Source organism: Taeniopygia guttata, chromosome 11 (genome assembly GCF_048771995.1).
Source record: "Taeniopygia guttata chromosome 11, bTaeGut7.mat, whole genome shotgun sequence".
Classification (NCBI taxonomy): domain Eukaryota; kingdom Metazoa; phylum Chordata; class Aves; order Passeriformes; family Estrildidae; genus Taeniopygia; species Taeniopygia guttata.
The window spans coordinates 4,631,155-4,658,762 of NC_133036.1; the positions used below are offsets into that span (position 1 = coordinate 4,631,155).

A 27,608-nucleotide genomic window follows, 5' to 3' on the forward strand; every position below is an offset into this window, starting at 1 on the left:
TTCTGAGGGGACGCGCGGGGGGCGGGGCCTCGCTTGGCCACGCCCCCGGGGCCGGGCGGGGCGGGTGGCGCACGCGCAGGGGCGGCTGTCGCGCGGCGGCCGCGGCCGTAAAGCGCGGAAGGTCAGGCCGGCCTCCCTCAGCCCCAGGTGAGCCGGACCCGGCCCGGCCCGGCCCGGTCCCGGCCCCGCTCCGCGACCCCGCCGCGGCCGCTCCAAGCCCTCATTCCCCTCCCGGCCGCCCCGCAGCGCGGGGTCAGGGGCGAGCAGGCCGAAGCGGAGGCTCCTCGGCTCGGGGCTCCCTGACACCCCGCGCCCTGACGCCCCCATCCCTCAGGCTCCCGGCACGGACCGGAGGCTGCGGGCGGGGGAACCTCCGGTGCTGCTGCTGGGGAGCTGCCGCAGCCAGGCCCTGGTAAAGCTTGTGGTAAAGCTGATCCCGGAGGGGCCTCTCCAGTGCCCTGTGCCAGTTACTCTGACCACAGACTTCGTTTCGTTCTTCAGGTAAATGCCTGGCAGCGTTAATAATCAAGTTTATTTGTGCCCTAATTACTTCTGGCTTTAGGAAACATTCCAGAGCGTGATCTGTGCCTGATGGCCGTTTCAGTTCTCCTTGTCACTGGTGTGAGAGCTTTCCCACCTTCCGTCTGGTTTTTTGCTCTTTGTCAAGTTGCAGTGTCAAAACCAAAGGTGTAATGCTCTGTTCCTGTTTCATGATCTAAGTTGAAAACGGCAAGGTTGTTGTTTCAGGAGTAGCTGCCCTCCTGTTTGTTTGCTCATCAGCTTTCTCATGTCCACTTATACCCGGCCCACCACGTGATGTCTCCTGCTGCCAGCCTCGTGTGTAATAAGATAAGTGGTAATGTGAGTCTCATCTTTTCTTCCTAGAAGGAGTGGTGCTGAGGTAACATCTGAACACATCTAGGTGGTGCTTTAGAAGTGACAAAGAGCTGCCGGGATGTTTCTCCGATTGCTGTCCGATATCCAGTGGCGGGCAGCTCACCCGAAATGGAGGAGAATGACCAGCTCCCAGCGAAGTACCTCCACTACAGCAGAGCCTCACCCGGTTTCCCTGCCAGCACAGGCACAGGTTGTCATCTGTGGTGGTGGAATCATAGGCACCTCTGTGGCCTATCACCTTTCCAAGATGGGCTTTAAGGATATAGTCTTACTTGAGCAGGGCAGGTAAGGATTTCTGGTTAAAAACCCAACAAAATGGGACTTCTGTGCAGAACAATATCTGCTGTAACGTATTATTTCTTTATCTTCACCTGAACTAAAGTGAAGACCTGGAAATAGCCTTTTCCCTGGCAGAAATAAGGTTATATAGAATATTAATAACAACACTCACTGTCTCTTCCCAAACACAGGGCTGCTCTGCAAGGTGAAGAGTATCCCTTGTGCGATTGTGGTGGGGTAGCTGTGGCTCAGGGCCTGACTCCCATGCAGCTATGCCATTTCCCTCTGCAAGACAGAGAAAGTAAGCCAAGAAAACTTAGGATAAAGATATGGAGATTATACTGCCATGAGCAAAACAGACTTAGCCTAGGGAGAATTAATTTAAAATAATGACTTTATTTCATGACAGTTACAATGGATTCAGGTAGTGAGAAACAAAAAGCAAGCATTAAAATGCCACCTTTTTTTTTTGTCAGCTTCACTCCTGCACTCTTTTACCTCTTCACAGTGCCCTGAGAAGCATGGGGGTGGCACAGTGGGGTATGATCAGTACTGGGCTCCAGTGAGCATCCTGCATGTGCTGCAGTTCCCATCAGGAGAACTCTACTCTGGTGTGGGTTTTCCATGCACCACAGTTCCTTTGGGAGATATCTAGCTGCTCTGATGTAATCTCAGGTGATTATGTAACAATGCATCTGGCAAAGGTGATGGACCATTTTAAAAGAACTAAAAATCCACATTACTCCTACAGCCCCTGTTGACCTCTCAGAGCAGGATGGTGTGTGTGTCTAATGCATTATACAGCCAGCAAAGCTCCAGAGATTGCAAGAGGTTATAAGCAGGCATCGCTAAAACATCGCCCTGTAAGCTAGTTAAATGCTCAGATTATCCACTTTGCTGGAGGATTCAGTGCCTCTGTAAAATAGCCAAGGTTGTTATGATCTGGCTGAGCAGAAGTGCCCTCATTGAGTTTGGTGAGCTCTCTTTAGCAGAGCACAGAGTTCCTGTTGGAAGCTGTGCATCTCAACATTTCCCCTCTTGTTTTAGATGTCTGTTTCTGAGGTTTGTTTGTGGTGTTTTTATGAAGCAGTTTGGGGATCCTGGGCATGTGACACCACTGAGACTTTAGGGTTTGAAGAGGTGTTTATTGTAGCAGCTTCCAGTGCCCTAAATAGGTGCTGGACTGTATATTTACCATCTAGAACTTCCCACCTGATACTGCCTTCAGGAATAATTAGCTGTCGTTCCTGGAGTTTGTGTGACTGGGAAGCAGCAGGTTCTTTCTAGCTGCAAAGAAAGGAAATTGGGTATTCTCATCTGAGACCTCGTGAGTTGAGTCCTTCTGAGCCAAGTGGGGTGCTGGGCTGTGTTTGCAAGGGAATGTCTTTTTTGCTAGCTTGGAGCAGGGTTTGAGCAGCCCATTAAAGATCTGCAGTGAATTAAGATGCTGTGTAGGCTCAGTCTGTGCATGCTCAAGGAGAAGGAGGAATATTGCAGTAGCAGAAATGTCTTATGAGGAGTACAGCATGGTGAGACTATGCTTCGGCTCTTTGGGTTGTTGTTGAATAGGGGTGTAGCAAATATTCCTTACCCAGCTGAATCTTAGATTGAATTACTGAGAGAATATAGATATGCTAGGCTGAAAGCAGTTGTGTCAAATGAGAAATGTAGGATGGCCTTAGTAGCAACAAAGGTAACTTGGAATTATTGTGGAAGCAGGCTGCAAGGGAGATGCTTAAATCTAATTGCCTTGTCTTCCTCTGTCCATGCTGCATGGAGTTGTGTAGGTTTCTGTCTCTAGAGCAACTCTTCACCAATGGTTTAGGGGCAGTTTTAGAAGGGACAAGAAATATGTGTCTTTCTATGGCAATTGTTACAGAGTGAGAGGGACTTGCTCATACTAGTCTTCAAAGATGCAAGACTCAAAACCAAGCTAATTTTGATTTGACAGAAATCCTTCCTGGAGAAGGAAAGAATCAGGCAGCTCGATTTAAGAGTGAGAATTTTTTTTTTTTTTTTTTTACATAAAATGCTTTAATTGAAAAACGTCAGTGTTTAGGGTTTATTAAAGAGAAATTGTCTTGGAATGCAATGTGTTTTCAAAAGTGAGCAAAAGGACTACAATTTTAGAGGTTGAATCAGCCCTGCATCATCCAACTTAGTGTTGTTCTGATGTGTTTGGGGGAGAAGTTGCTGTGTGGTTTGTGCTGCCAGTGGAGCTGCTGGAGCGGCCTGGTGTGGAGTGTGTACCTGGCAGCTGCATGAGGCCCTTCTCTGCACCTTCTCCTGCAGGTTGGCTGCTGGCACCACTCGTTTCTGTGCTGGCATTGTGAGCACAGCCAGGCCTGTGTCCATAGAGCTGAAGATGGCACACTATTCAAACAAGCTCTACCAGCAGCTGGAACAGGAGACAGGAGTGCAAACAGGTACTGAAAGTTTCATCATGGAGTAATCTTTGGGAAAATGAATTACTGACGCTGAAATATTTGTGAATAAATAATAAAACCACACTGACTGCATTTTACAGTGTTTTAAGGCTTGAAAGTCCCATTTTAAAACAATACATATGGACTTAAGCAGATGCAAAGTGATGTCACTAGTGTGAATTGTGAAGAACAGGGAGAAAACTATCAGATGGGCAAACTGAAGGCAGACTACCTGCAAATTGTGACAGTTTGCATGTTGTCTGTAACTTAGGCAGACATGAGAATTTTCACAAGGACATGGGAAATATATTGCACTGACTGGAGCAAGTTAGCCTGTTCTGTGCACTGATTTACGTCTCAAAAAGAAAATGTGGTTAACAGGAGCACTGAAGCATAGGCAAAGCTGTGCCTCTTACTGCAGTCTAACCCTGGAAATAACAAAAAAAGATTATGTTGAAATTCTCCCTATCCCTCCAAAATATCTGAGCATGTACGTGATAGGAAGAACTTGGTCACTCAGTTTTTTTCTGACAAGAGTTTGTCATGTATGTCAGACAAATGAATACCTCTATAGAGGTTCATAGCTATGCCTGCAATTAAGATGAATACTAATTTAGTGCAGGTGTTGAAATGACATAATATCTGCTTTTAGTTGTTGAAGTTTTATTCTTCTGAGTAGTCATTAGATCACTTTTAACTTCTCTTTCTTTTAATAGCTACCATGTTTAAAATTCAGGGTTTTTTTTTATAAACAGGAGTATATGAAGTAGAAAGAGAACACAATTAAAAATTGCTTTTTAAAAAAGTTGTCTCATGCACTTTTTAATTACTAGCTCGTAAGTGTTTAAAGTTATTTGAGGATGTGAGATTTTCAGGCACCTGAGTAGTGGAAGCAACAAGTCTGCAATTATATTAAAGCAGTGAGTCTGAGATGGAAAGGAATTCAAGATCCTGTCCAAATCTGACTTGACTTTGGTCATTGTCATAGGGTACATGAAGACAGGCTCTATTTCACTGGCTCAGACTCAGGACCGACTGATCTCTCTGAAGCGCATTGCTTCATCGCTGAAGTACGTATGAGCAGGAAATGCAACTCAGCTTCAGTGTGCATCAGCTCTCCTGCAAGACAAATGACATGGTGTTTCTTATGTTCTGTGGCAGTGTAATGGGAATACCATGTGAAATTATCAGCCCAAAGAAAGTGTTACAGCTCCACCCACTGATCAACATCCATGACCTTGTGGGGGCCATGTATTTGCCAGAAGATGCACTCGTGTCGTCTGCCAATGTGAGTCTGGCTCTGGCAACCGCTGCCTCACGGAATGGTAGGAGCTTTTTCTATCTACAGAGTGCTCTGCATGATAACTATGTTCTGCATCTCTTTTGATGTTCTAACTGAGCACTGAAAACCAAAATTCTGTTAGTTCTGTGAAGTTCAGATTCTTTAAACCTGTTTCTGAAAAAACAAGCTGGAGTTTTTACATACTGAATGTTTACAGGTTTCCTGGGATAGTTCAAGCGCCTATTTGTTGTCCTTAATGGTTACATATTTACACTGTTTGTTGCCCTTAGTGGTTACTTATTTCTCTGAAAAAGCACACACCCTTTCCTTCCTAGAATTGATTCGTAATTGCACATCAAAATAGTTAATTACCTACAAATGAAAGAGTGGCTGAGCCTTGTGGAGTATTTAATTGAGCACATACGCTTTGGAAGTGGGTTTGGAAGCGTATTAATAAATGCTGTTTGACCAGTGTGTGGTTTAAAAGTAGGGGAAAGGTTAAATAAGGTGACAGGAAATAAAGGTCATTGAGGATGAAAGTCCATCAGATCAGAAGAAGCTGCTTAGGAAGATACCTCTCAGTTTCTTTTAGCCCAGATTGATTGACTACTGTGTATTGATTTTTTTTCCCCACAAAATTACTTATTTCCCATAAGAGAACTAGTCATGCCATCTGAAACTACAAGTTTGTTGCATAAAGGATTTGTAATAGAAAGAAGTCCATAGCTGAGACTCTTTTTTGTTGATACTGGGCATCTATTTATCACCCAGATTGTCACATGGGAAAAAAAAAAAACAAACCTGTAGTTCTTCACAGTCTCAGCCTATATATATTGTAAATATGATGTTTTACAAATAATAGGGTTTTGCTTAAGAATTACTGGGTCAAGAATAGGAATTTAGTCTCCAAGACAAAATAAGCATTTAGGTTGACCGTAAGGGTTTAAAGCTAACAGTCTGACACATTAGAAAGAAGGCTCATGGTGTAATGACTCTCTGATCCACTCCAGGTGTCCAGATTCACGAGCGGACGAGTGTCAGTCATGTCACAATCCAGAAGGGTCGAGTGACTGGAGTCGAGACTGACAGAGGGCGGATTCAATGCGAGTACTTCGTCAACTGTGCTGGCCAGGTTGAATTGTTTAAATTTTTTCTTTCTTGTTTCTGTTCCTTAAGAATATGTGCACTTCCCTCTATTTTTTTTTTTCCTTTTGGGTTTTTTAATGGTTTGTGCATTGGCTTGGTTTGCTGGAGTAGATCAAATCATGTTACTCGTTAGCTTATCCCAGCAGGATAAGGAGGAGTGAAGGAGGAAAAGTAGTGCTTGCCATTTTCTGTGCACCAAAGGCTGGGTGCACCTGTAGCTTGTTGGTACAGCTCTGTCCAGGTCTCTCTTCTGGGAGGTTCACCCTTCTGACAGGAAGAACTTTGCTTTGGCTGTTAGGAAGACAGCCCCTTCTCTCTCACTTCCCTCCCAAACAATTTGTTTGCTTTTACTCCTTAGTGTGTGTCTTCTCTACTAGAAAATACACCTGACAATTGCAATTTCTCAGCTAGCAGCTGTCACCTGAGTTAGTAAAGGGTCTTAGTTCAGGCACTTAAATGCTGACTATTCTACTTCTAGGTGCCGAACCTAGTACTGACTTTGGTCTACAGATCTTATTTTGCTTTTGTTTTGTAAATTGGTACTTCTTAGTTTTGAGTTGGGGCCCCACTTTTCTAGTTATCATGTTAGGAACAGAAAAACAGTCTTTATCCAAAACAGTTGAAATTCTAAGAAAAGACAAAAAAAAATCGTGTCTGTTTAATGTCTTGGAGTCTGAACCAAATCTTGGTATTTTATGAAAGCAAAATCAGAGAGGTGCTTATGTCCTGCTCTTTTCCTGAAGCTTTTTTTTTTTTCTTTTCCATTCTGACCTGTACTTTTTTGATTTCAGTGGGCCTATGAGTTGGGCCACTCTGGGGAAGAGCCAGTCCATATCCCAGTCCATGCCTGCGAACACTTCTACCTCTTGACACATCCTTTGCAGGAGCCTGTGTCAAGCAGCTTACCAAGTAAGGACTCCTCAGCTTTTCTCACTTCTCTTGGTGAAATATACCTGCCTTTCCAAGGTGACCTGTATTTTGTGACAAAAAGGCCAATGTCAGGCTATTGGTCCTCAGCTCATTTGGATTTGGGATTGTGAAGTCCTTCTCTCTGAATTGCTTTGAATATCCTTTTTCAGTGGTAGAAAGAATATCTTTCTTTACTCTTGAGGAAGCTTTTCCTGCAGAAAATGACTTTGAGAGAGTTCATCAGCTTAGCAGGAGAATGACCTCGACTCTAGCTTGAGTAGTAGTTGTGTCTGAGTCTTGGATTGTTGAATTTCTGGGCTGGAGAGTGTGCTAGTCTTGGCTATGTTTTCCTTGCAGGCTGCTGGCCCCAAATGGCCCATCTATTCCTTTCCTCCAACTGAAGCTAAAGCTTTACAATGGCATTTACATGTCTATGAGCTGTAGGGGCAACCAAACCCTTGAAGTAATTGCTCCTCCCCATGTTCTGGATTTTGGATCTCTTAAAAAAAAAGTCTTTGTGTTTGAAAACTGTGGTTGAGAAGTAGAAAGCTTTACTTATTTACTCTCAGTTGCTAGCAAGATTTTCTGCTTCTAGTGAGTAATGTATACACTGTCCAGGGAATTGAGACCTCTGGATGGAGTCCAAGTGCTTCACTTTTATATGACTAATTAAAACCCCATTGCGTAGATACATATGTATGTATGCATATATTCACATATATGTATTCTCAGCTTTTCTGTACTTGGGAAAAATTGCTGTGGAGCATGTCAGGTGGAGAAACATAAATACTTGAAGGTGACACACTACCAGTGGAAGGAGCAATCCAGTCCTGTCTGCTTTTTCTCACCCCGGTGCTGCCCACCTTCTTTGTACTGGTGGCCTGCAGTAAGCTGGATCTGTTACAAATTAGCTGTTCTTAGAACAGGAAGAGAAAGAGGGGCAGGGCAGGACATGTTTTGGTGTAAGGTCTGGTCTTGGGTGCAGTTCCAGTGGAACTAAGCCACTGTAATAGCTTCTCAGTGCCACAAGGATTCTGAATCCCTCTTGTCCTCTCACTCCTGGGATCACTGTCCTGCTGGCTTGGGGCTCCTCAGGTTTAATTCAGTTTACTGTGTTGTCCAAAAGTTAACATCATGTGTGGCTGTGGTGGGAGCTAATGGTTTAATCTAAACTGACTCACCAGGGTGTCACATGAGAACCAGAATGATGTGACAGCATGGGGCTGGGGAACTGAGACTGTCCCTTCTCATGTTGGGAGACTGCTGGCTTGGTCTGGTGTGTCACTAGCCCCGCATCATTGGTGTTTGTGGGACAGCAGCCTGAGACAGATATCTCTTCTCTCAATTCCCTTCTCACCTCTTTTCTTCCCTCTGCAGCTATTGTGGACCCTGACGGCAGGATCTATATACGCAACTGGCAGGGTGGCATCCTCTCAGGAGGCTTTGAGAAGAACCCCAAACCTCTCTTCACGGAGGGGCGGAACCAGCTGGAGATCCAGAACCTTCAAGAAGACTGGGATCATTTTGGTATGTTAGGGAAGAAAGGTTCCCACAGCTGTGAAACACATACCTTCAGCAGAAGGCAGAGTTCATGGCAGTGCCAGCTGTCATTGATCTATAGGAAAGATTAATGTTCTCTCAAATTCACTCATCTCTTAATTTGTCAGTAATTTGCTGAAAAAACCTTTACCAAGGGCTGCAGTACCTGAAGGGAGCCTACAGGAGAGATGGAGAGAGACTTTTGACAAGGAGTGCTAGAACACGGGGGAATGGCTTCCAAATGACAGAGGGCAGAATTAGATCATCTAGTAGGAAGAAATTTTTTCTTGTGAGAGTGATGAGGCACTGGCACAAGTTGCTCAGTGTTCAAGGTCAGGTTGGGACTTGGAGCAACCTGGTCTAATGGAAGGTGTCCTCACCATGCTGGGGTTGGAATGAGATGAGCTTTAAAATTCCTTCTGACCTAAACCATTCCAGAATTCTGTGATTCTGTGATATCTGTGTTATGTTTAAAAACACCCACTAATCCTTAGCACGTATTGCCTTCCTCCAGAGCAGCAAGGTACTACATCAGCTTCCCAGCACTGCTCTTCCATTTCGGCTGATTTTTGACTGTCAGTGCCATATGCTGCTCCTCTTGTGACACAGTAGATTAACACTGTTGACCTGCCACATAGCTGTGGTGTTTTGTTTCTGCAGCTCTCTTCATCAGGGACTGACTAGTGTATTTCTATCAGTGGCAATTGCTTTGAGGACAGAAGTTGGAATTGTGGCTTCCCAGACTTCATCCCACCATTGACAGTGGTTTATTATATTCCAACTGTTCAGTCTTTCTCTTCCCATTTTATTTGATTCTCATTTTATATTCTGCATATATTTTTACATGGAGGGCTTTTTCTCTGGGAAAGAGAGAAATGGACTCGCATGGTCTGTGAGTCCCTTTCTTCTCCAACCACTCCTGCCTCTTTGATGCCTAGTAAGTTGGTATGTGTCCTCTCATCTTCAAATTTACCTTATATTCAGGAATTCAGCTTTCCCTTATATCAGAGTTCTCTATGTCCCTTGTGAATACACATGCCACTGTGACCCTAGGCATGGATGGAATTTCACTGATTTCTTTCTGCAGTCATAATATGTTCTTCCAGTTGTGCTTCCAAGTTAAATCAAATAATTTTACTTTGATTTCTGAGAGACACCATACTGATACAGTAAGTTTAAACTCCAGGGGGTGAAGCCAGGATGGGGTGCTGTTTTGTGCTGGCATATGTTAAAGGTTTTTAGATCCCTAGATGTCTAAAGACTTGCTTGAAGATATTAGCTTCAGTAATGAGTTGCTCAAGCTCTGCACCCACTTCATTTTTGGTTTTCATTTGAATAAAATGAAAAGGCACTGCTTGCTGGTACCCCCAGATTGCCCAAGCTTCTGAAGCAGCTGCATGTTATGTTCCAGCTTTGCCCTTTAATCCTGTCAAATGTGCTGAACAGTTGAGCAGAGTCAGAGCTAACTCAGGCAGTATTTGATCCTTTTCTAGGGCCGCAGTTCCTGGGGTTTGAGCTCTTGTATTACTGCTTTGATCTTTGTCGTTGGAACACCTTTTGTAAAATAGTCTGTGGAGTTGCTTAAATTGGACTGGGTACGAGAACAAATCTAGCATTGATCTTTCTTTTTATCAATAGAAAAATAGCCTGTAACACCAGCCTCTCATTCTGGAATTCTAATGTTTGAGAGAGGGAAGAGAAAGAATGGGTCAGTTCTGTTTTAGCTTCTTAGGTAATGTGAAATCTGATTATTTTACTGCTTGTGCGTTAAGCTCAGGAGTATTCTTAGGGCTGAGTCTTGAGGGCTTTTATCTGGAGTACTAAGCAGAGGTAACTTTTGGGCAACAAAAGCCAAGTAGATATCTTACCCATTTATTCTCCAATGTCAAACTGTGAAGAGCTGCCAAAGGACTTTTCCGGCGTGACTGGGCAATGAAGCAGTGGGGAAATTCAATGAGGATAAATGTGAAGTGACGCAAATGCATGGGTGTGTGTGGGGATGGTCTTGTTTTCACCATGTGATGTGATGGGCTTTGAACAGACCTTGGGGGCTTGTGTTAGTTCTGTGAAGACATCAGTGCAGCAGCGGTCAAAGCAAAAGACAAGCTAGGAATTACTGGGAAAGGAGCAGAAAACACACTTCATTATGCAACACTAAATCCTTGTTTTGCCAGATGCTAGTTCTTGTTCTAGGCTTCCTGTTTACAGAGGGTATCATAGGCCTGGAGAAGGTCTGGTGGAAGAGCAGCAAGAGACTGATCAAAGTTTGGAATAGTTTCCAGGAATGGCGTGACTGAGTGGGCTGGGAAAGGAGATAACAGAAGGGAAGAAAACAGAGGTCTATAGATTCTGGAATGAAATAGGCTGGAAGGGGGATTCCTGACCACTGTCTCTTCTAATGCTGGGAAGCATAAAAAGAAATTGAGTGTGAACTTTAAAACAAAAGGCAGCGATTCCTCATGCAACAGATTTTAACACATAACACATAACTTGTCTGTATCTGTTGGATTTTTCATGAGGCTGGGAAAGAATGGTCTAGTACTTAAAAGAGAGACCAATTTATGAGTTTCTAAATACAGAAAAAGATACCACATTTTTAGGAAGTCCTCTGAGCTGATGGTAGGTGAAAGTTTGCAGAGTGCATGTGACAAGCATCCCATACATTTGCCTGTTGGTACTCCTCACTATTTATCTATTGATGTCTGTTCCTATTTCCCAAACAAAACTGAACAGTGCTCTTGCACTGTTGAAAATATACTGAGCTCTTGGTCTGGATCAATATGGCTGCTTTTATTGTATGCTGTGTGATCCATTTTGAGTAGTGTGATTCCAGTAAGTAAACCATTTCTCCTGTGACTATATCAAAGCGTGGAAGCACTTTCCACCTAAAGCAGCTGAAATGTGTTGAGACTATTTTCTCTTTATTGTCTTGGGTCCTAGGGCCGCTTCTGGGTGCCCTCCTGCGCAGGATGCCAGGTTTGGAGGCTCTGCAGATCATGCAGTTGGTGAATTGTCCAGAGTCCTTCACCCCAGACATGCGATGCATCATGGGAGAGTCGCCCACTGCACGAGGCTACTTTGTTCTGGCTGGCATGAACTCAGCTGGCATCTCGTATGGTGGGGGAGCAGGCAAGTAAGTGGTCTATCATTGCTGTGTGTGTAAGCAAGGCTATAGCTAACAGTCTGCTCAGATGATCCTCCTGTGTACAATGTTCTGGTTGGTATTTGTCATCTCCTCTGACAACAACTCCTCTTTCATTTCTGACTTGAGTGAAGGAGAGGAGCAGTTGCTGTTTTCTGATTATGTTCTCCAGTGTGCCTTTCAAACCTGTGTTGGATTCTCCTCCTGTCCTGCACACCTCTCCTCTGGCATCACGCCTCAGTGAGCAGCTGGGGATCAAGTAAGCTTTGTTAAAGCTATGTCAGAGGAGTTTTAGGTTGGATATTAGGAAAAGGTTCTTCACCCAGAGGGTGGTTGGATACTGGAACAAGCTGCCCAGGAAAGTGGTCACAGCATCAAGCCTGCCAGAGTTCAAGATGCGTTTGGACAATGGTCTCAGGCACCTGGTGTGATTCTTGGGGTTATCCTGTCCAGGGCCGGGAGTTGGACTCGGTGATCCTTGTGAGTCCATTCCAACTCAGGATATTCTGTGATTCTATGATTCTGTAACTGGTATGGTTTTTTTAAAACTACCACAAAGAGATAAAAGCTAGCAAAGCATATATTCCCTCATCTCCCATGCTTCATGATCCCCTTTATCATTTGATTGAATTCTTTATATCATTTAAGTTGCTACAGCAGTTAATTCCTCTGAAAGCAGTGTGAATCTGTTGCTGATGAAACACCATATATATGTGATGCCAGTGCTGACAGTAGTTTTAGACTGTCCCCTACAGTAAGCTAGGGGTGTAATAATTTCCCAGTAAAATCCAGTTCCTGTGTTAATGCAGATTCTTAGACAGGCATCTAAGTGTGATCTCAGCAGCAAAGTTGCTGAACAATCATTTCTTCCTCTGATTGCCATTCAGTTTTGGTGACTGAACTTCTGCCATACAGCCTTCTTAAAAAACTGCTTGTTTTTCATGCTGGTGTTAGGATCTGCCTTTGTCTCCACTAGTTAACGTCCATTATCTAATAATTTAACTCACTAGAGAAAGAACTCATAATTATTTTTTGTTGTCACATGAAATACAGAGAAACTTTTCAGTGAGGTTCTCTTAAGAATCAAATTAATTTCTGAAGGTAAAAGCACTGTTTGTTCATTTGTTGCTACAGCCCCAAAATAAACATCTTAGCTTGCTAATGTAACTTTTCATGATCAGTTCCAAACCCCTTTGTTTTGTTGTCTATTGGCTGTGAACAGAACCTTCTTCTCTGCTAAATTCTGAGTTGCCTGTGTCCGTTAGCTCTGGAGAATGCCTTCCTCCTTCACTGCTGGAAGTGTTGCTAGATATAACTTGGCTGGCACCTCGTGCTAAATGAATGCTGTCACTGGTAGTTTGTGGCTGAGCCTACACCAGGCAATGAGAAATGAGAAAGCAGAAGCATTCAACTCCATCTGAAATATATTTGCACCTCCTTTTGTATCGGAACCCAAGCATTTGACACTGGTGTCAGCCAGGTTACCTGTCCAGGCTCTGGCTTCATTTTAGCACGTCCTGAACTTTGTGCTACCCTGTATGCTTCATCCTAATGGGCAATTAATAATTTGGAAATCTGATGAATGCATTTTATATAGGGAAACTCTCCACATTCTGCTAGTGTTTAGAATACCATGTTACATGTCTTCTCTCTCGCTATTATAAGAAATTCTCAAGTCCAAACTGCTTTCCTTCTTACTTCAAAGCTACACTTTTCCCTTAAAACATTGGCTGATATCTCAGTCTGTCTTTATTTCTTCCATCAGGTACCTGGCAGAGTGGATAGTAAATGGGTATCCGTCGGAAAATGTCTGGCCCTTGGATCTGAAGCGTTTTGGAACCCTTCAGAGCAGTCGCACTTTCCTCCGTCACCGTGTGATGGAAGTCATGCGTAAGTGAGGTCTCTGCGTTTAGCTCTGGCCAGGCTGTCCAAGATTTTGCCCTTTGCTACTCTGACTATTCTCTGCTATCACTCTGACAAGCATTTTCCTTCTTCCTGACCTCCTTCATGGCAATACAGCCCTTTTCCAGGAGAAAGGAAAGCATGAGGGTTTTTTTGTATGCCAGCATTCTTATTAATTTTTCTAAAAAAATACTGTTAGTACCTTGCTCTCTGCTATTTTTGTGCTTTGCCTTTGATATAGGGAAATTTGTATGTATCTCGGTAGGGCTTCAGCCTAAAAGAAGCAGTGCCAAAGTCATAACTGGGAATGTTACACTGTCTCCAAAGATTGTTATTCTTTGCACATCATTAGGGCATGGAAGTACCTTCACTTCCAACTCATGGCTGGATGACCCAGTTATCTTGCATAATTCAGCAAGTCTTCGTAGACATACTGCTTTCTTCTGTCAAAGTTTGCGATAAATACCTTGCAGAATAGATTAGAGATGCCATTTTTCTTGTCTAAAGCCATGCTTTGTTTCCTCCTGTTGTTTGAATATCTGTCATATTATCTGAATATTGTGCATGACTTCTTTTCAAGTTTGAAATAGAAGTACGAAGTGCTCCACAAGTTGCATAACAGGAAAAATTACTTGAATACCAAGTCTAAATTAAAAACATATGTTTGGGTGAAAGCAAAGAATCTGGGTAAACCTCTTATCCCTGCTATATCTGGGGAATAAAAACCTTATGCTGCTTTGACCTTCTTCCGAGAAAAAATCACTTTATACTCTGGGCATTAGTCTGCAGTTGCTTTCCAGTACAAACCTCCGTTCTGATAGCTGCAGAATCCCTCTAGATTTTACAGAGTGAGAAATGTATTCCATTTTTAAAGTGTTATGTTCCCATTCTAATCTAGTGTTCCCTATACTCTCTCCTTCAGGAGTACCAGTTTGAAATTTTGCCAGTAAATTCATTGAATTGTTAGCTATGTGGCTGAAATTATGGAAGTGTTCAGTAAGAATTAGTTGGCTGATCTACAGTTTTAAGCAGTTTCTGACCTAGCTAGAATCTTAACATTTATAAAGTAGTATTCAAGCATCCTTAAGTTATTACTCTCCACTGATTTTTAAGGAGGATGCTTAATGTTTATTCGGGTAACTTGCTTTCTAAATAAAAATATTCTCTACTAGCTGAACAGATAGAGAAGCCATTTGGAAAAGCTTCAATGATTGCAAAAGGCTGAATTGCCAGTATTTAAGAAGGCATATGAGATGGTCCCTGTAGCTGTGGGCTGCCCACCCCAGCATTAGCTTTGACAAAATATTTGATACAGTGCACTGCCAGGGAAGAATCCTGCATAATTAATGCTAGTCAGCATGACTTCATGAAAAATAAGAGTTTTTGTTATCTAGCAGAATTGTCATAAGACCATAAATATCTATAAATATAAGTGTTTTGAGCAAATATTATTACTCCTATTTCAAAGAGCTATACACAGATCAAAATAGGTAAGTGGATTTTCAAAAGCAAGAAAAGGAAGGTTGGAGCTGTTTTGAGGGAGTTTTATTGATGGTTCAGGTATTAATAAATACTGATAATCTGGAAGAAAAGTTTAGATAATCACTTTGCCTAATAAAGGATCTTTATGACCACTGCAGCCCTCATGTATGATCTGAAAGTTCCCCGCTGGGACTTCCAGACTGGCAGGCAGCTGCGCACTTCACCTCTGTACGACCGCCTGGACGCGCAGGGAGCCAGGTGGATGGAGAAGCATGGATTTGAGAGAGTCAAGTATTTTGTCCCACCTGGGAATGGTGAGATCATATTTCCCTCTGCCTAGTGCTTCCCAATTGGTCTATGTAAGGTCTTAATTCATACAGTTTATTAATTTTTCCTTTGATTTTTCTTTGTATTAGATCTGCTGGATTTGGATCACAGCAAAACCTTTTACAAACCAGACTGGTTTGATATTGTGGGTTCTGAAGTCAAGTGCTGTAAGGAAGCAGTTTGTGTTATTGACATGTCATCTTTTACCAAGTTTGAAATAAGTGTAAGTACCTAGGAAGGGCCCACCTGGTAAAGCTGACCTTTAGCTTATTATTTCCTGCTTTTGCAAAAAACTCTGTGTCCTATTGAGTATAGATAAAGGAAGTCACACTGTATGCCTAAATTCAGGTTGTACCACAGTATATAGCACAGATTGGGTTTTATCTGTCAAGGGCCCAGTTTATAGAAATATCAGCTTAGTCTATACATAGAATTTGACCTCAGGCACTGTGGCACTGTTATATCCTATTACGCTCGAGACGTCAGTGTCACGATCATCACAAATTGAAATAATTTAGGCCAGGATGTTGATGCAATCCTAAGCTGCCCCAGTGGATTTGTTTTGCTCAGGCAGCTTGTCTGACTTTCTCTTCCTTTTGATTCATGTAGTCCACCGGAGACCAGGCCCTGGACAGTCTGCAGTATCTCTTTGCGAATGACCTGGATGTGCCAGTTGGGCATGTTGTGCATACAGGAATGCTTAATGAGAATGGAGGGTATGAGAATGACTGCAGCATAGCCCGGCTCAGCAAGCGCAGGTGCGTATGCAGACAGCATCTTTAGCACTCACCTTTTTGGTGTTTGAGCCTTTAAGGGCTTCTTCATGAAGACCAAAAACTTTGACAGAACTAAAAAGTATCACTTCTCCACTAGTATGCCTAATACAGTAACTCAAGTGAAAGGGAGCTTCTGAACTTAAAAACATTGGGGAAAATAAGCCTTTTATCAGGATTACAGATGAACATAGATTTCCTCAAAATGTTAGAGCTTTAGATGTTTAATTTCTTAATTGAGATACAAATTGTTTTTAGCAGTCACTGGAGTTTATTAATTTAGGTAACCATTTAAAGTGCAAACTAACTCCTGACCAATGTCCTTACTGGAATTGCACATTGAAAATACTACTTTTTTATTATTTCAATTTTCATTGCAGTATATGTACTCTAATTCTCAGTTCTGCAGTCTTTTATCATTCTTTGTGGTCTTTCATGCAGGCTGACATGATCACAGGATTTTACCCTTAGACTCCTATTTTGGGCTCTCTTTGGCGTCTGATGAAAAGCTTTCTCATTTTTAAGAACTTCATAGCCATGGCTGTGTATATAAATCCAGCTGAGTGTTGGATTTATTCTTCTGGATGGTTTTCTGTGTGTGTTTTCACTGTACTGGTATGATGTTGGAACTCTGATATGGTGTGAAAGCATTTTGTTGCTTCTCTTTCAATTAGAAACAGCTTTTAGTTCTCTTCCACTTCTGTCTGCATTCATGTATTGCTTGAAAGTATTGTCCTCTCTGTGAAACCAGTAGCTTCCCTCTGTGCCTCGTGATTTCTACAGATGTTGATGTATTTAACTCACAGTTTGTATCAGACACACACACAGGCAGCTCATTTTCCCATATCAAGTGGAGTTCTGTTTTTGGAAACTGTTAACAATAACCACCATTGTGTGTGAAAAGACTTCGGCTAAAACAATAAATTGCTGTGTGCACCATCTCTACTCTGACTGTCAGAGTAAGAAGAATCACTGGTGGTGAAGAGCTGTAAGTCACTTCTGCAAATCAGTTGTGACCTTTGAGATACTCTGTCAACTTCCTGCAGAATTCCCTGTGTTCTACATCTAGTTACTTCTTGTTGCCAGACCACTGGTAATGCTTGAAGTGGGGGATTTCTTTTCATGACAGATGTAATGGCATTGATCCAGAGACTTGAGCTGTGGTTTTCACAAACCAGCTTGTTTTGATCTCCTGTTAGCTTGGAAACTGCTGAATGGCTGGAGTAGTTACAAATGAAGAATGAACTGATTCACTTTGTGGTTGTTCTTTCATTGTTTCTTGGGTTTGATTTGTCTGTTCCAGCTTCTTCATGATTTCCCCCACTGACCAACAAGTTCATTGCTGGGCCTGGCTGAAGAACCACCTGCCCGATGACAGCAACCTGGTCCTAGAGGATGTGACCTGGAAGTACACAGGTAAGAAATCACTAAAAGCAGACCTCCTCAGACAGCTCAAAATCACAAATGGTGTCTTCTGCTGCATGTCATTTAATTGTTCAAAGTGCCTGGAGTTGCGATTTAGTCTCCTTTCCAAACAATTGGATGAAAACAGCAGTTCAGAGACTTTTTTCTGGCAAGCCATGGGCTAGAAGACAGCATTCTTTTACTGTGGACTATCAGGAGAGAGTTTAATTACTCTCTCCTCTGTTCTTTAATGTAAACACACCTATTAGTTCAGTAAGACTTCAGAATTGGAGCAGCATGTTAGACACCAGGGAAGATTTCTCCAGTCTCATCCTAACGCTGTTTTGTTCCCCTCTTTAGCTCTCAATCTGATTGGTCCCCGTGCTGTGGATGTCTTGTCAGAGTTGTCCTATGCCCCAATGACTGCAGAACACTTCCCCTCTCTCTTTTGCAAGGTGAGTAACTGTGTTTCGGTTCTCACTCTGCTAGGTTTTTCAAAGCATGCATGGAAGGAGAGGAGATATGTTTTGGATAATTGGGGGAGAATTAAGATTTACAGGAAGGTTTACTGCAGTTACTGAGATAGGTTGGTAAAGAACTCACTAGGCTCACTTGTCTTTGGGCTGTGTTTGCTAAATATATAGGTGAATATGCATTTGTTTTCAGTATTCCTCTCACTGTAGACTTGTCACCATTTGATATCTTGACATGTTTCATATAATCAATTATGTCAGAGGGGCAGCTGGGATTTGGGACTCTGACATCATTGTCTCCTATCAGCCTGTTAAAAGGCTGAGCAGATAGCTGCTATTCAACTTCTGTCTTGTATCTAGAATACAACCTGTGTCCTGACCTAGTTCCAGGGCTTATTGCCAAGTGTCAAGAAATGACTAACAAGCTTGGGTAATGTGATATCACTATTTGAATTTGGAAATATAAATTTGTTGCAAGTATGTGCAGGTGACAAAGGGGAGAGAGGGCTGGGCAGTGTGGATGTGTTATGCATTGTGCTCCTTCTGGATCTCTGTGCTGTGTTCCAGTTTGGATGATTTCACCCTCTGATTCTGCAGGAGATGAGCGTGGGCTATGCTAATGGCATCCGTGTGATGAGTATCACTCACACAGGAGAACCTGGCTTCGTGCTTTATATCCCCATAGAGGTAAGAGTGCACTGCAGCCTGAGCTAATTAAAGCAGTTGCTTGCATGCATAAATCGGAAACATTTTCCAGGTTGACTCCAGGTGATGAGATGTCTGATTTGCACCACAGGAAAGCTGCCTGCAGGCACCAAGGGGAGTTTTTCTGCTTAATATTGCATTCCAGTGGAGCAGAGCTCTTGTGCTTCAGTGGCAGGGGACAGTGACATTCCTAGTGGTGCCAGATGCTGCTGCTCTCTCCCGGTGCCAGTGTGTGTTTCACCCTTCCATTGCAGTACGCCCTTCATGTGTACAACGAGGTGATGAACATGGGGCAGAAGTACGGCATTCGGAACGCCGGTTATTACGCGCTCCGCAGCCTGCGCATTGAGAAGTTCTTTGCATTCTGGGGCCAGGATCTGGATGCTTTTACTACTCCTATGGAGTGTGGACGCGAGTTCCAGGTCAAGCTGGATAAGGTACACCACCTTCTGCACAGGGTTTGGTGGGAGAGCAGAACAGGACGGAAAGGCTGCCAGCCAAGCAGATGGATGTGATTTTATGGAGCTGTGTGCAGTAGCTGTAACATATATTCTTGTACTTCAGAAGGCTGCTAGAAATACAAAAATTTTGTTTTCTGCCTTCCTGGGCAGCATTCCCAGTGACCTGTGCCTGGTACTGCTTATTGTCTGCAGTGCCCAGTGTGGCAAAGGTGCTCTGTACTTTACAGATGCTCAGAAATCTTGCTTTTCTAAGCTGTTTTCCCAACTGGATGAAGCAAAAGCCAGCCTGTGCACCTGGTGTCGTTTAATTATGTTAAATATGAGACTAGGCACCAGGTAACAGGTGTAGAAGTTTGTAGAACAGTATAGAGTTATATCATGCTTTTGTGGTAGCAGGTGCTGTTGCTATCACTGTCTTGTTTTCTTTTTTCCATCTTTGCATGAGCCAAAACAAATGCTTGTATTGCTTCAAGAAAAGAATGTAGTGACTAAGGATACAAATTTTATATTACTTACAGTTTCCCTCTGGTTTATAAAGTAGGGTAGACTTCTGGAAAAAGAAAAATGGCAAAAACTGGAATGGAAACGTGGTTTTCACTAGAGTGAAAATTAGAATGATTTTTCTAAAGACCAGCTTCACAAACATTTCTGTGTTTTTTAACATCTGGAGCAAAAACATGACAGAAAAGCTATCTGAGCTGTGCTTGTATATAGAGGCAGCCCATTTTGATAGGGCATAAGTTTCAAGCATAAATTGTCCTTGTTGGCAACTTGTTCTGCTGCAGCTTAGCAGCTGCCACACTTTGTGTCCCTCACATCAGCTGACGCTCCCTTTTTCCCACAGGGAATGGAGTTTCTTGGCCAGGAAGTGCTGTTGGAACAGAAGCAGAACGGGGTGTACAAGCGCTTTACCATGTTCATTCTTGAGGACCATGACACAGATATGGACCTCTGGCCCTGGTGGGGGGAGCCCATTTTCCGCAACGGCCGCTACGTGGGCAAGACCACCAGCAGTGCCTACAGCTACACCCTGGAGCGCCACGTCTGCCTCGGCTTCGTGCACCACTTTGACGAGAAGACGGGAGAAAAGCTGGTGGTGACAACTGACTTCATCAACCAGGGAGAGTACGAGATTGACATCGCCGGGCAGCGCTTCCAGGCCAAAGCCAAGCTCTATCCCTTCAGCTCCCTCTTCACACAGCGGCGCCGCAAGGATGAGGTGGAACTGAGTGGCTACCAGCGGGAGTAGTGCTGAGTAGATAGACCTGCCCCTTGTCCCAGGCTGGAGTCTTCTCCCACCATCTTCCAGCCCTTTCTCCTCACCTCATACATCTCTTTCTTTTCCTTTCTTGTCTTGCAACTTTTAAACTTTTTCCAGTGTGTTACATTTTGTATATTTTAAAACTTTAATTTTCAAGCTTTCCCAACCCTGTCTGTCTCCCTCCTTCAACCCTTGCCAGGGTCCCCTGTGGCCCAGTGGATGAAGCACAGTGCTGAACATGCAGAGATGCCTGTGTAGGAGTGAACCCCACCAAAGGCCCTGGCCTTCTACTGATGGGAAGGGTTGGGGTGAATCCCTGAAGACTGCACTCTTCCTCTCTCCTCTCCAGTATAAAGCATGGGACAGCAGGTCTTTGCTGCCTGTGGTTCAGGTGGTGGCTGACCTCACCCTGCTCTCCACATACCATGTGTTAGAGGGGTTGGTGTGTCGGTGCACACGGCAATAGAATGATCAGCTACCTCACTGGCATGAGACAAAGCATTGTGTGAACACAGCCTAGAGACAGGTTTTGGTGTTGTCCAGCCTGTCACTGCCCTCCTTTGTCCGCCACTTTGGCTTTTCCCTAGCAGGGAGTAGATTTAACATCAGAGTATTGAGATGACAGTAGCATTGGTAAGTGCATTGTTGGTGGGATTGGACTTTTTGTGTGGGGTCACTGAAAGTAAATGGCCTTCTATAAATATAGTCAAAGATTGACATGTGCATTTCACTTCTATAAAGGAATGTTGGGGTTTTTTTATTAGCAAGAATACTGATTTCTAACAAGGATAGATGTTGGTGTTTAATGTTAAAATAGCAGTGTTGAAATGCTGCTTCTGTTTAAGCTGCACAATATACAGTCTCTTTGGGGATTGTCTTTTCACTTTATGCGACTTGGTCAAACTCATCTGGCAAGGTTCATGGAGAACTTGTGTTGGTTTGGGGAACTTGAGCAGCAGGAGGGAATATTACCTTGTTGTTTTAGCTGCCTGTGGTTGTTTTAAAGTTGTAGGAAAAGGCACAGCATTTGTCTCACCTGTGATGCAAGAAACCCTGGGTTTTCTGCTGGTGGTGAGAAAATGTTTCGGCAACTCCTGCTGGACTCAAAAGTTTGTCTTCTGTTTTCCTCCTCAAATTGGTTACACTTCTTTGTCTCTCAGTAGTACCTCAGCTGAAGGGGTTGAATAAGGGAGTGAAGGGAGCATGGTAGTGGGATTATAAATTGCTTTTCTTCAGCACTGCTCTTTGCATCTGGCTTCTCATACAGATACTCCAGATGGTGCAGCTGGAAATTCACCCCTTCTTCAGGTGTCAAAATGTGCCAGTTCAATCACTGATGATAAATGGTGAAGAAATGGGGGTATGCTGAATTGCCTTGTGCACATTTGCATCATCATCTTCATATTTTGAGCACAATCAAAAACCAAGATGCTTTTCATTTACTTTAAAAATATCTGTTAAATGTTTTCCCTGCCTCTGATACCACATACTTCTCATGATCTTTCTGCTTCAGCATCTGTTTTGGACTTCAAACACAACCTTGCACTGTTGTCTGCCCCGTTAGCTGTGGTGAACACTTTCTCTATGGTCTAGAACCACTTTTGGACACTTTATTTTCCAGTTAAATGGTGAGCATCAGTAATGTAAATATGAGCTCAAAAGCTCCCCTGGTTCTTGTTTTAAGTTTGTTTTCTGCTGCTTTAGTTGCTTTGAGCTGTGCCTTCAGTTGGGTCTGTGGCTGCCAGTTCAGGAAACTGTAAGGGAATTTAGGATTTGAGCATATGGTATAGTAGGCTGGATGTAGATACCACTTCTCTGAGCATGCATTCCTTTGTGGTGAGTTCCACTGAAATGTGTGGCTTCTTCCAGGATTTCAAACTTAGTTCTGAACTGACATGCAGAATTTTCCAGTTTTTTAAAAGTAGTAACCACACTGGGGCAGTTTTTTGAGATCTTAAAAAGCCCAGAGTACTCTCTACAGCTGCTGTAGGCGAGATTCTGCCTGCTTGTCATTTCTGCCAAATTCCCTTATTATTGCTCTCTGAACTGAAATTTTGCCTGGTATGTTAGAATGAATCACTTAAATGAAAGGTTCATAAAGCATCTAATAGCAGTTTAAACTCTATAATTACTTCTTGCATATCTTTTCTGCTTAGAGAGATACCATGATTCCATTGTTCCCATGCTGGACATGTGTACCAGAGAGGACCTTGGTCCTTCTCCGTTGGTTTTATGGGACACTGCTTCGCCTTCCTTATTCACAGAAACAGGCATTCAACCAAAGAAAGAGTTTTGTATGTGATATTTAGGGTGTGGAGTAGCCCTTCTGCTTAGGGTTCTTAGAGGTTCTTCGAGCAGCCCTTCTGCTTAGGATTTATTGACCATCTGTTGCAGGTGAATAAGGCATGATACTCCTTCAGGAGAAGGCAAAGTATAGGGCCAAGGTGTGCTGAAGTTTGTATTGAAACTGCTGAAGAGAGATTTTAGCTTGAGCTGTTCAGTTCTCTGCAGAGCAAGAATTAGTTAAGACCAAACTGGAAAGCTGGAAGCATACTGTCCTTTACCAACCACTCATTCCAGCTGTATTATATTCCTCCTTGTGATTATTTTTCCTTTTCCCTAATTTAATGGTGCCTGCTAGTTCCTCAGGCAACTTTTCGTACATGGATGTCTCTTCTCCAGCAGTTCTGACAGTAAAATTGTGTTTTATGAGCTACTTTTGTCGTTATGTCTGCTAAGGTTTATTTTATGTCTGAAAGGTTTATTTTATGTCTAGGTCTATTGACTTTTCCATACCAAAAATAGAGAGTGGAAATAGTTTTCCACCATGATGGTAGATATAGCAACACTTCTGTGTTTGCTGTTTGAGACTTGGGTAGTTTGGTAATTGTCAGTCTTACAGCTCATTAACGCCTACTCCGACCTTCCCTGCTGTGAATTCTCTTCTTGTTTTATATCAGAACCTGAGAGGTCTTTAACTGCTGTTCAGGCTTAGTCGATTTAATTTCTGGTGTAGCTATTTTTAAACTTACAATGTAAAGAATAGTTTGCCTTTACCAACTTGAACGTCCATCAAGAGGACAATTGGATCACGTTTTAAAATAGTGGTACCTAGTTGGAGGAAGATCCTTCTAGCATAGTGTTTTCATCTTGAGATATTAAGCAGTGATGTAAGACTCTAATCCCTTTATCTGATGATTAAAGTAGAGTGCCTAAAAAAGAACAACTAAATCTGTTGAAGAGTTACTACTACCTTTGGTATAGTTTCAAATTAGAAAATTAAAAATCAGATCTTCAAAGCTGCTGTAGCTTAGTCTTTACATCCAAGATGGTAAATAACAGGGACTGTAAAATTCTACATCCTGATTCTCATCATTAAAACTGCCTTAAAATGCTTTTTGCTAAAAAAGGTGTTTGTTCTCATTCTGCACAGTAAGACTATAAACCTTGGATTGGGAAACACAAAAATAGCATCTCTCTCTGTGGCAGTAGAAAGGGAAATGGCCTCATTCTGTGCTGAAGCAGCAGCTGCAGGTCTGCTCTCTGCACCTCCTGTGTATCAGTCACAGGGTTGTTACCAGTTCTCTGAGTCTTGCTGTCCAGAATGGGAACAGCCCGTAGATTCTGTTCATCCAGGCATCTTTGCAGGGAAGGTGGCCAGTGAATCCATGTAAATGTGCATCCATGAGAAGGGCTGGCTTGCCCAAGTGCAGTCTGGAGCCAGGGGAACTTATGGAAGACATAGCACTTTCTTCCATTAAATGATTTTTACACAGATATTGTCTTAACCTTGCTGTATCCCTTCCTAAGTTATCCTGTTTTGTTAATCCTTGAGTAAGTAATGCAAGCCTTGAGTAAAAGTGGTACTAGAAAAGCAGGAGTATATTGTTCATATTTAACAATCTGAGGATAAAATTAGTAGTCTGTTTCTAGAATTATGTTTTGTGTTTCAGGAGGATGTGTTAGAGTCATTTTCACATCTGTCTTTGCCAGACTTAGTTTCTGTTTGTTTTCTCCAGTATCTAGATTTGATAGGCCTTGTTGGACAGTTTCTTATTTTGCAGCAAAGAAAGGAGGTTGTGTAATGCTTCCACTGCATCTCCACATCTTGGTGTAAGCTTGGATTCCTCCTTTCTACTGTTGCATTTGAGTTGCCATCAATCCTGTTGCTCTTCCTGTAACACCTTCAAATTCTGCTGCTGTACAATTTCTCATGCACAAGGTTCTTCTCTTCCTTCTACCTGATGCTTTGTCATTGGAGCCAGGTTGGCTCTAGATCTGTGTCTCTGCATCAGCTTAATTTATGCAACTTTCAGATGGTGCTGATACCAACATCAGAACTCCAGGCAGGTTTGTGGCCGCTGTAAATCCCATCACTTAACCCTCCCTTTCCCTGTGCCAGGATTTTCCCACTGTCCTTAACACTACTTTAGTCTCCTTTCTCAGGTGGCTGAGTGCATTAGTCTTTTTGCCATCAGAGAGTGAGGCATGGCAAAATAAAAGCCGGTGGAGGGATGATGGAGTGGCTCAGCTGAGGCGGAAGGAGAGGTGCAGTGCTCATTATTCAAATCCTTAAGCCCAGCCTTGGAGAGATGATCAGCTTTGATTCCCAGCTCAGGGAGCATCTTCCTCTGCAGCCTTGGTGCTGGACAAGTGAGAGCCCTGTCTCTAGGCTGAGTTGGGACAGCATTAGCACTTGTTTCCCAGCACACATTTGCCCCTCTCATTGCGATGAAGGAAATAGTTCCACACAGGAGAAGTGGGGACTGTGTGCACTTGGTTGCCTGGAGCACTTTTGTCTCCCTGGCACATTATCGTAGCTGTAAATGTACAGCACTGATGTCACCAACCTCATCCTTCCATGTTTGAACAGAATGGTGACATTTTGGGAAGAGATCTGTAAAAATGAGGTAGTTCCCATGTCAGGGGAATGGGGAGTTGTTTGCAAGGGCAGAAGTAGTTTTTATTTAAAACACAGCTCTTGGCTGCTGATAACGGTGAGCAAAATGTTCACAACCTTCACATTTGTCTTCCCAAATGAGTTTATTATAGTACTGGGTCAGAATAATTTCTGCCTATTTCAGGATGTTTCTTTTGTTTTAAACTAATTTTTCCTTAATTGATTGTTTGGATTTCTATTAAAAAGAAAAGGCATTCAGTCATGGAACAAAACTCAAGAAAGGCAGGGGTTGGTGTCATCTGATGACTTCAAGCTGTCACTAAAAAGCATTTGAAAATTTTATTTGCACTTTAAACTTTCCTTAAGTATTATGGCTGTAGCAGTGTGCTTATAGCCCTTTGCATGAGTAGTCCTTGCATTTGAGAGAAGAGAAAAGAATGAATATTTATAAATGCTGTAAAGCTTTAGGTGAGGTGTTTGGGCTGTGCCTGCCATTTGATTTCCTTCCTGGCAAGCTGTGTGCTGTGCGCCCAGATATGGTAATTTTGAGCAAGCACTGGAGGATGGTGGAAGCTGCTGTTGCAGTGTGAGACTGGAATTTGGAGCTGGGAGCCCTTGTGCCTGTCCAGCTGCTGGGCTGACACCTTCCTGTTTGCTCCCCACCCCCACAAAATGGATTTATTCACTTTTTCCTTGTGGTATAATGGGGTTTTTTCCTTCCTCTAAAGAAGCCTGGGCTAGTGTAGAGTACTCTGTGGGTGTCCCATTGCATTAAAGGAAACAAAATTCTCTGCCTGAACACTTCCCTGCCGTACCAGCTGACATTTGCAGGCAGGAGTCGGGAGAAGCAGGAGGGGAGGGGATCTGCTACCGCCTGTCGTGTTTGCTGAGATGGCTCTGAGACTTCTCATCTCCCATTTGTCTCAAAGCTGGGCTGGATTACTGATGTCAGGCTGGCTTCTGGATTACAGCACAAGCCAGAGCTACTCTGCAGGTGTGGCACACTGGGCTGATGTTCTGTTACAGATTCCACCAGCTTGGAATAAGGGATCTCAACAAAAAGGAGCAGTACGTTATAATGAGGAAAGTGTTCGCATTGATATTTACTGGTTTGTTAATACTGGTAACAGTTGATCTTCCCACACAGATCCTTGACACCTGCTACAAGCAGAGCAGATAGCTGGGAGTTGTCAGCCATCCCAGCTAGGACCTGATCCATTTTGTGTGCATGGAGGAAAATCTGTGCTGCTGCCTTCCCCCATGGCACCACTAATATTTTTTCCATCCTAAAATTCCCTCCTTTTCCCGTGGTGGGATAGATCTCACTTCTTCCAGTATAACCAGAGGCAGATTAGTATCTCTCATGTCCTTGGCAGGTTCTCCTGCATCTCCTGGTCAGGCTTGCAGCAGGACACTCATCCAAACCCCCCTTCATACTTTTGTCTCCTGAGACCAGATTTTAAAAGGGCTGGGAAGATTTCTGATGCACACTGCTGCTGGAATTTTAAGAACAACTGAAGTTTGAACCTGTGAAAACACTCTTCTAGTGCCTTATGTTTGTGAATGTTGTGCAGTGGATGTAGCTGGAGTGGGACAGAGCAAGGAGCAATGTCAGCAGCATGGTTGCCCGTCCACGTCCACTCCGGCCGTTTCCCTCTGCCCTGCAGGGCTTTGGCAAGCAGCTGCCAGCAGGTTGTCCCCAGCAGCACAGGGAGGCTCTTTAATCCCTTTGCAGTGTGGGCTCAGAGAAAGCTCGTGCCAGGTACTCCTCCTTCGAGGGGAACAGTGGTCTCATCTCTGCTGAGTTTGGATTTGGAGGGGTTTAGGAGAGACAAAGCTGCTCTGATTGCCAGACTCCGTGGCAGAGGACGTGGACAGTTGTTCCCAAGCGCACAAGTCAGGGTGAGTTTGCTGCTCTCCACTGAAGCCACGTTGTCACGTATGCTGTATTTATATTGTGCTTGATTTTATTTCATATTTTGGTTGGCTTAAATGTTGCTAGGTTTGTATATTAATAAAGAGGCATTTTAACTACTTCTGAATTTTGCTGTTAGTTTTGCAAGACCCTTGTGTGTCAGAATCCAAATGCCCCTGGCTGTCTGGATGGGATCCTGCAGGGACACTACATTTGTTGAAGGGTCCAGCCCTGGGAGCCGGAGTGAGTTCTGGGGCTGCTACATAACCCTGGGGAAGTCCCTTCCCTGCCTCGGCCTGTATCCACATTCAAAATTAAGTCCTTCAACAGCTTGTCCATGTCATTCCCTCTGCTGTGGTGGGGCTCAGGGACACAGGCTGCATGG

At 43.3% G+C, this 27,608-nt stretch overlaps 1 protein-coding gene across 2 annotated transcripts; it reads left to right on the plus strand.

The window, feature by feature from the left end:
- The first annotated feature begins 362 nt into the window (after positions 1-362).
- PDPR (pyruvate dehydrogenase phosphatase regulatory subunit) lies at positions 363-20,574 on the plus strand. Of its 2 annotated transcripts, none has more exons than XM_002187941.7 (18): positions 363-501; positions 886-1,182; positions 3,469-3,602; positions 4,591-4,672; positions 4,764-4,927; positions 5,895-6,016; positions 6,822-6,939; positions 8,317-8,466; positions 11,419-11,611; positions 13,386-13,510; positions 15,163-15,318; positions 15,421-15,554; positions 15,941-16,089; positions 17,408-17,520; positions 17,869-17,963; positions 18,579-18,668; positions 18,941-19,123; positions 19,992-20,574. In XM_002187941.7, exons 2-18 carry the CDS (start codon positions 956-958, stop codon positions 20,394-20,396), a joined length of 2,640 nt encoding a protein of 879 aa, XP_002187977.4. In that variant the 5' UTR covers positions 363-501; positions 886-955; the 3' UTR covers positions 20,397-20,574. The 2 variants fall into 2 exon arrangements, with proteins under 2 accessions (XP_002187977.4, XP_030138374.4); XM_030282514.4 differs by having other exon boundaries at positions 889-1,182.
- The last annotated feature ends 7,034 nt before the right edge of the window (positions 20,575-27,608 follow it).

Excerpts from the sequence above, each read along its gene's own strand:
- PDPR (XM_002187941.7), top strand. The coding sequence starts at position 956 with ATGTTTCTCCGATTGCTGTCCGATATCCAGTGGCGGGCAGCTCACCCG. Across the intron at positions 6,940-8,316 it reads TGTGTCAAGCAGCTTACCAA|CTATTGTGGACCCTGACGGC; the intron begins GTAAGGACTCCT and ends TTCCCTCTGCAG. Across the intron at positions 13,511-15,162 it reads CCGTGTGATGGAAGTCATGC|CCCTCATGTATGATCTGAAA; the intron begins GTAAGTGAGGTC and ends TGACCACTGCAG.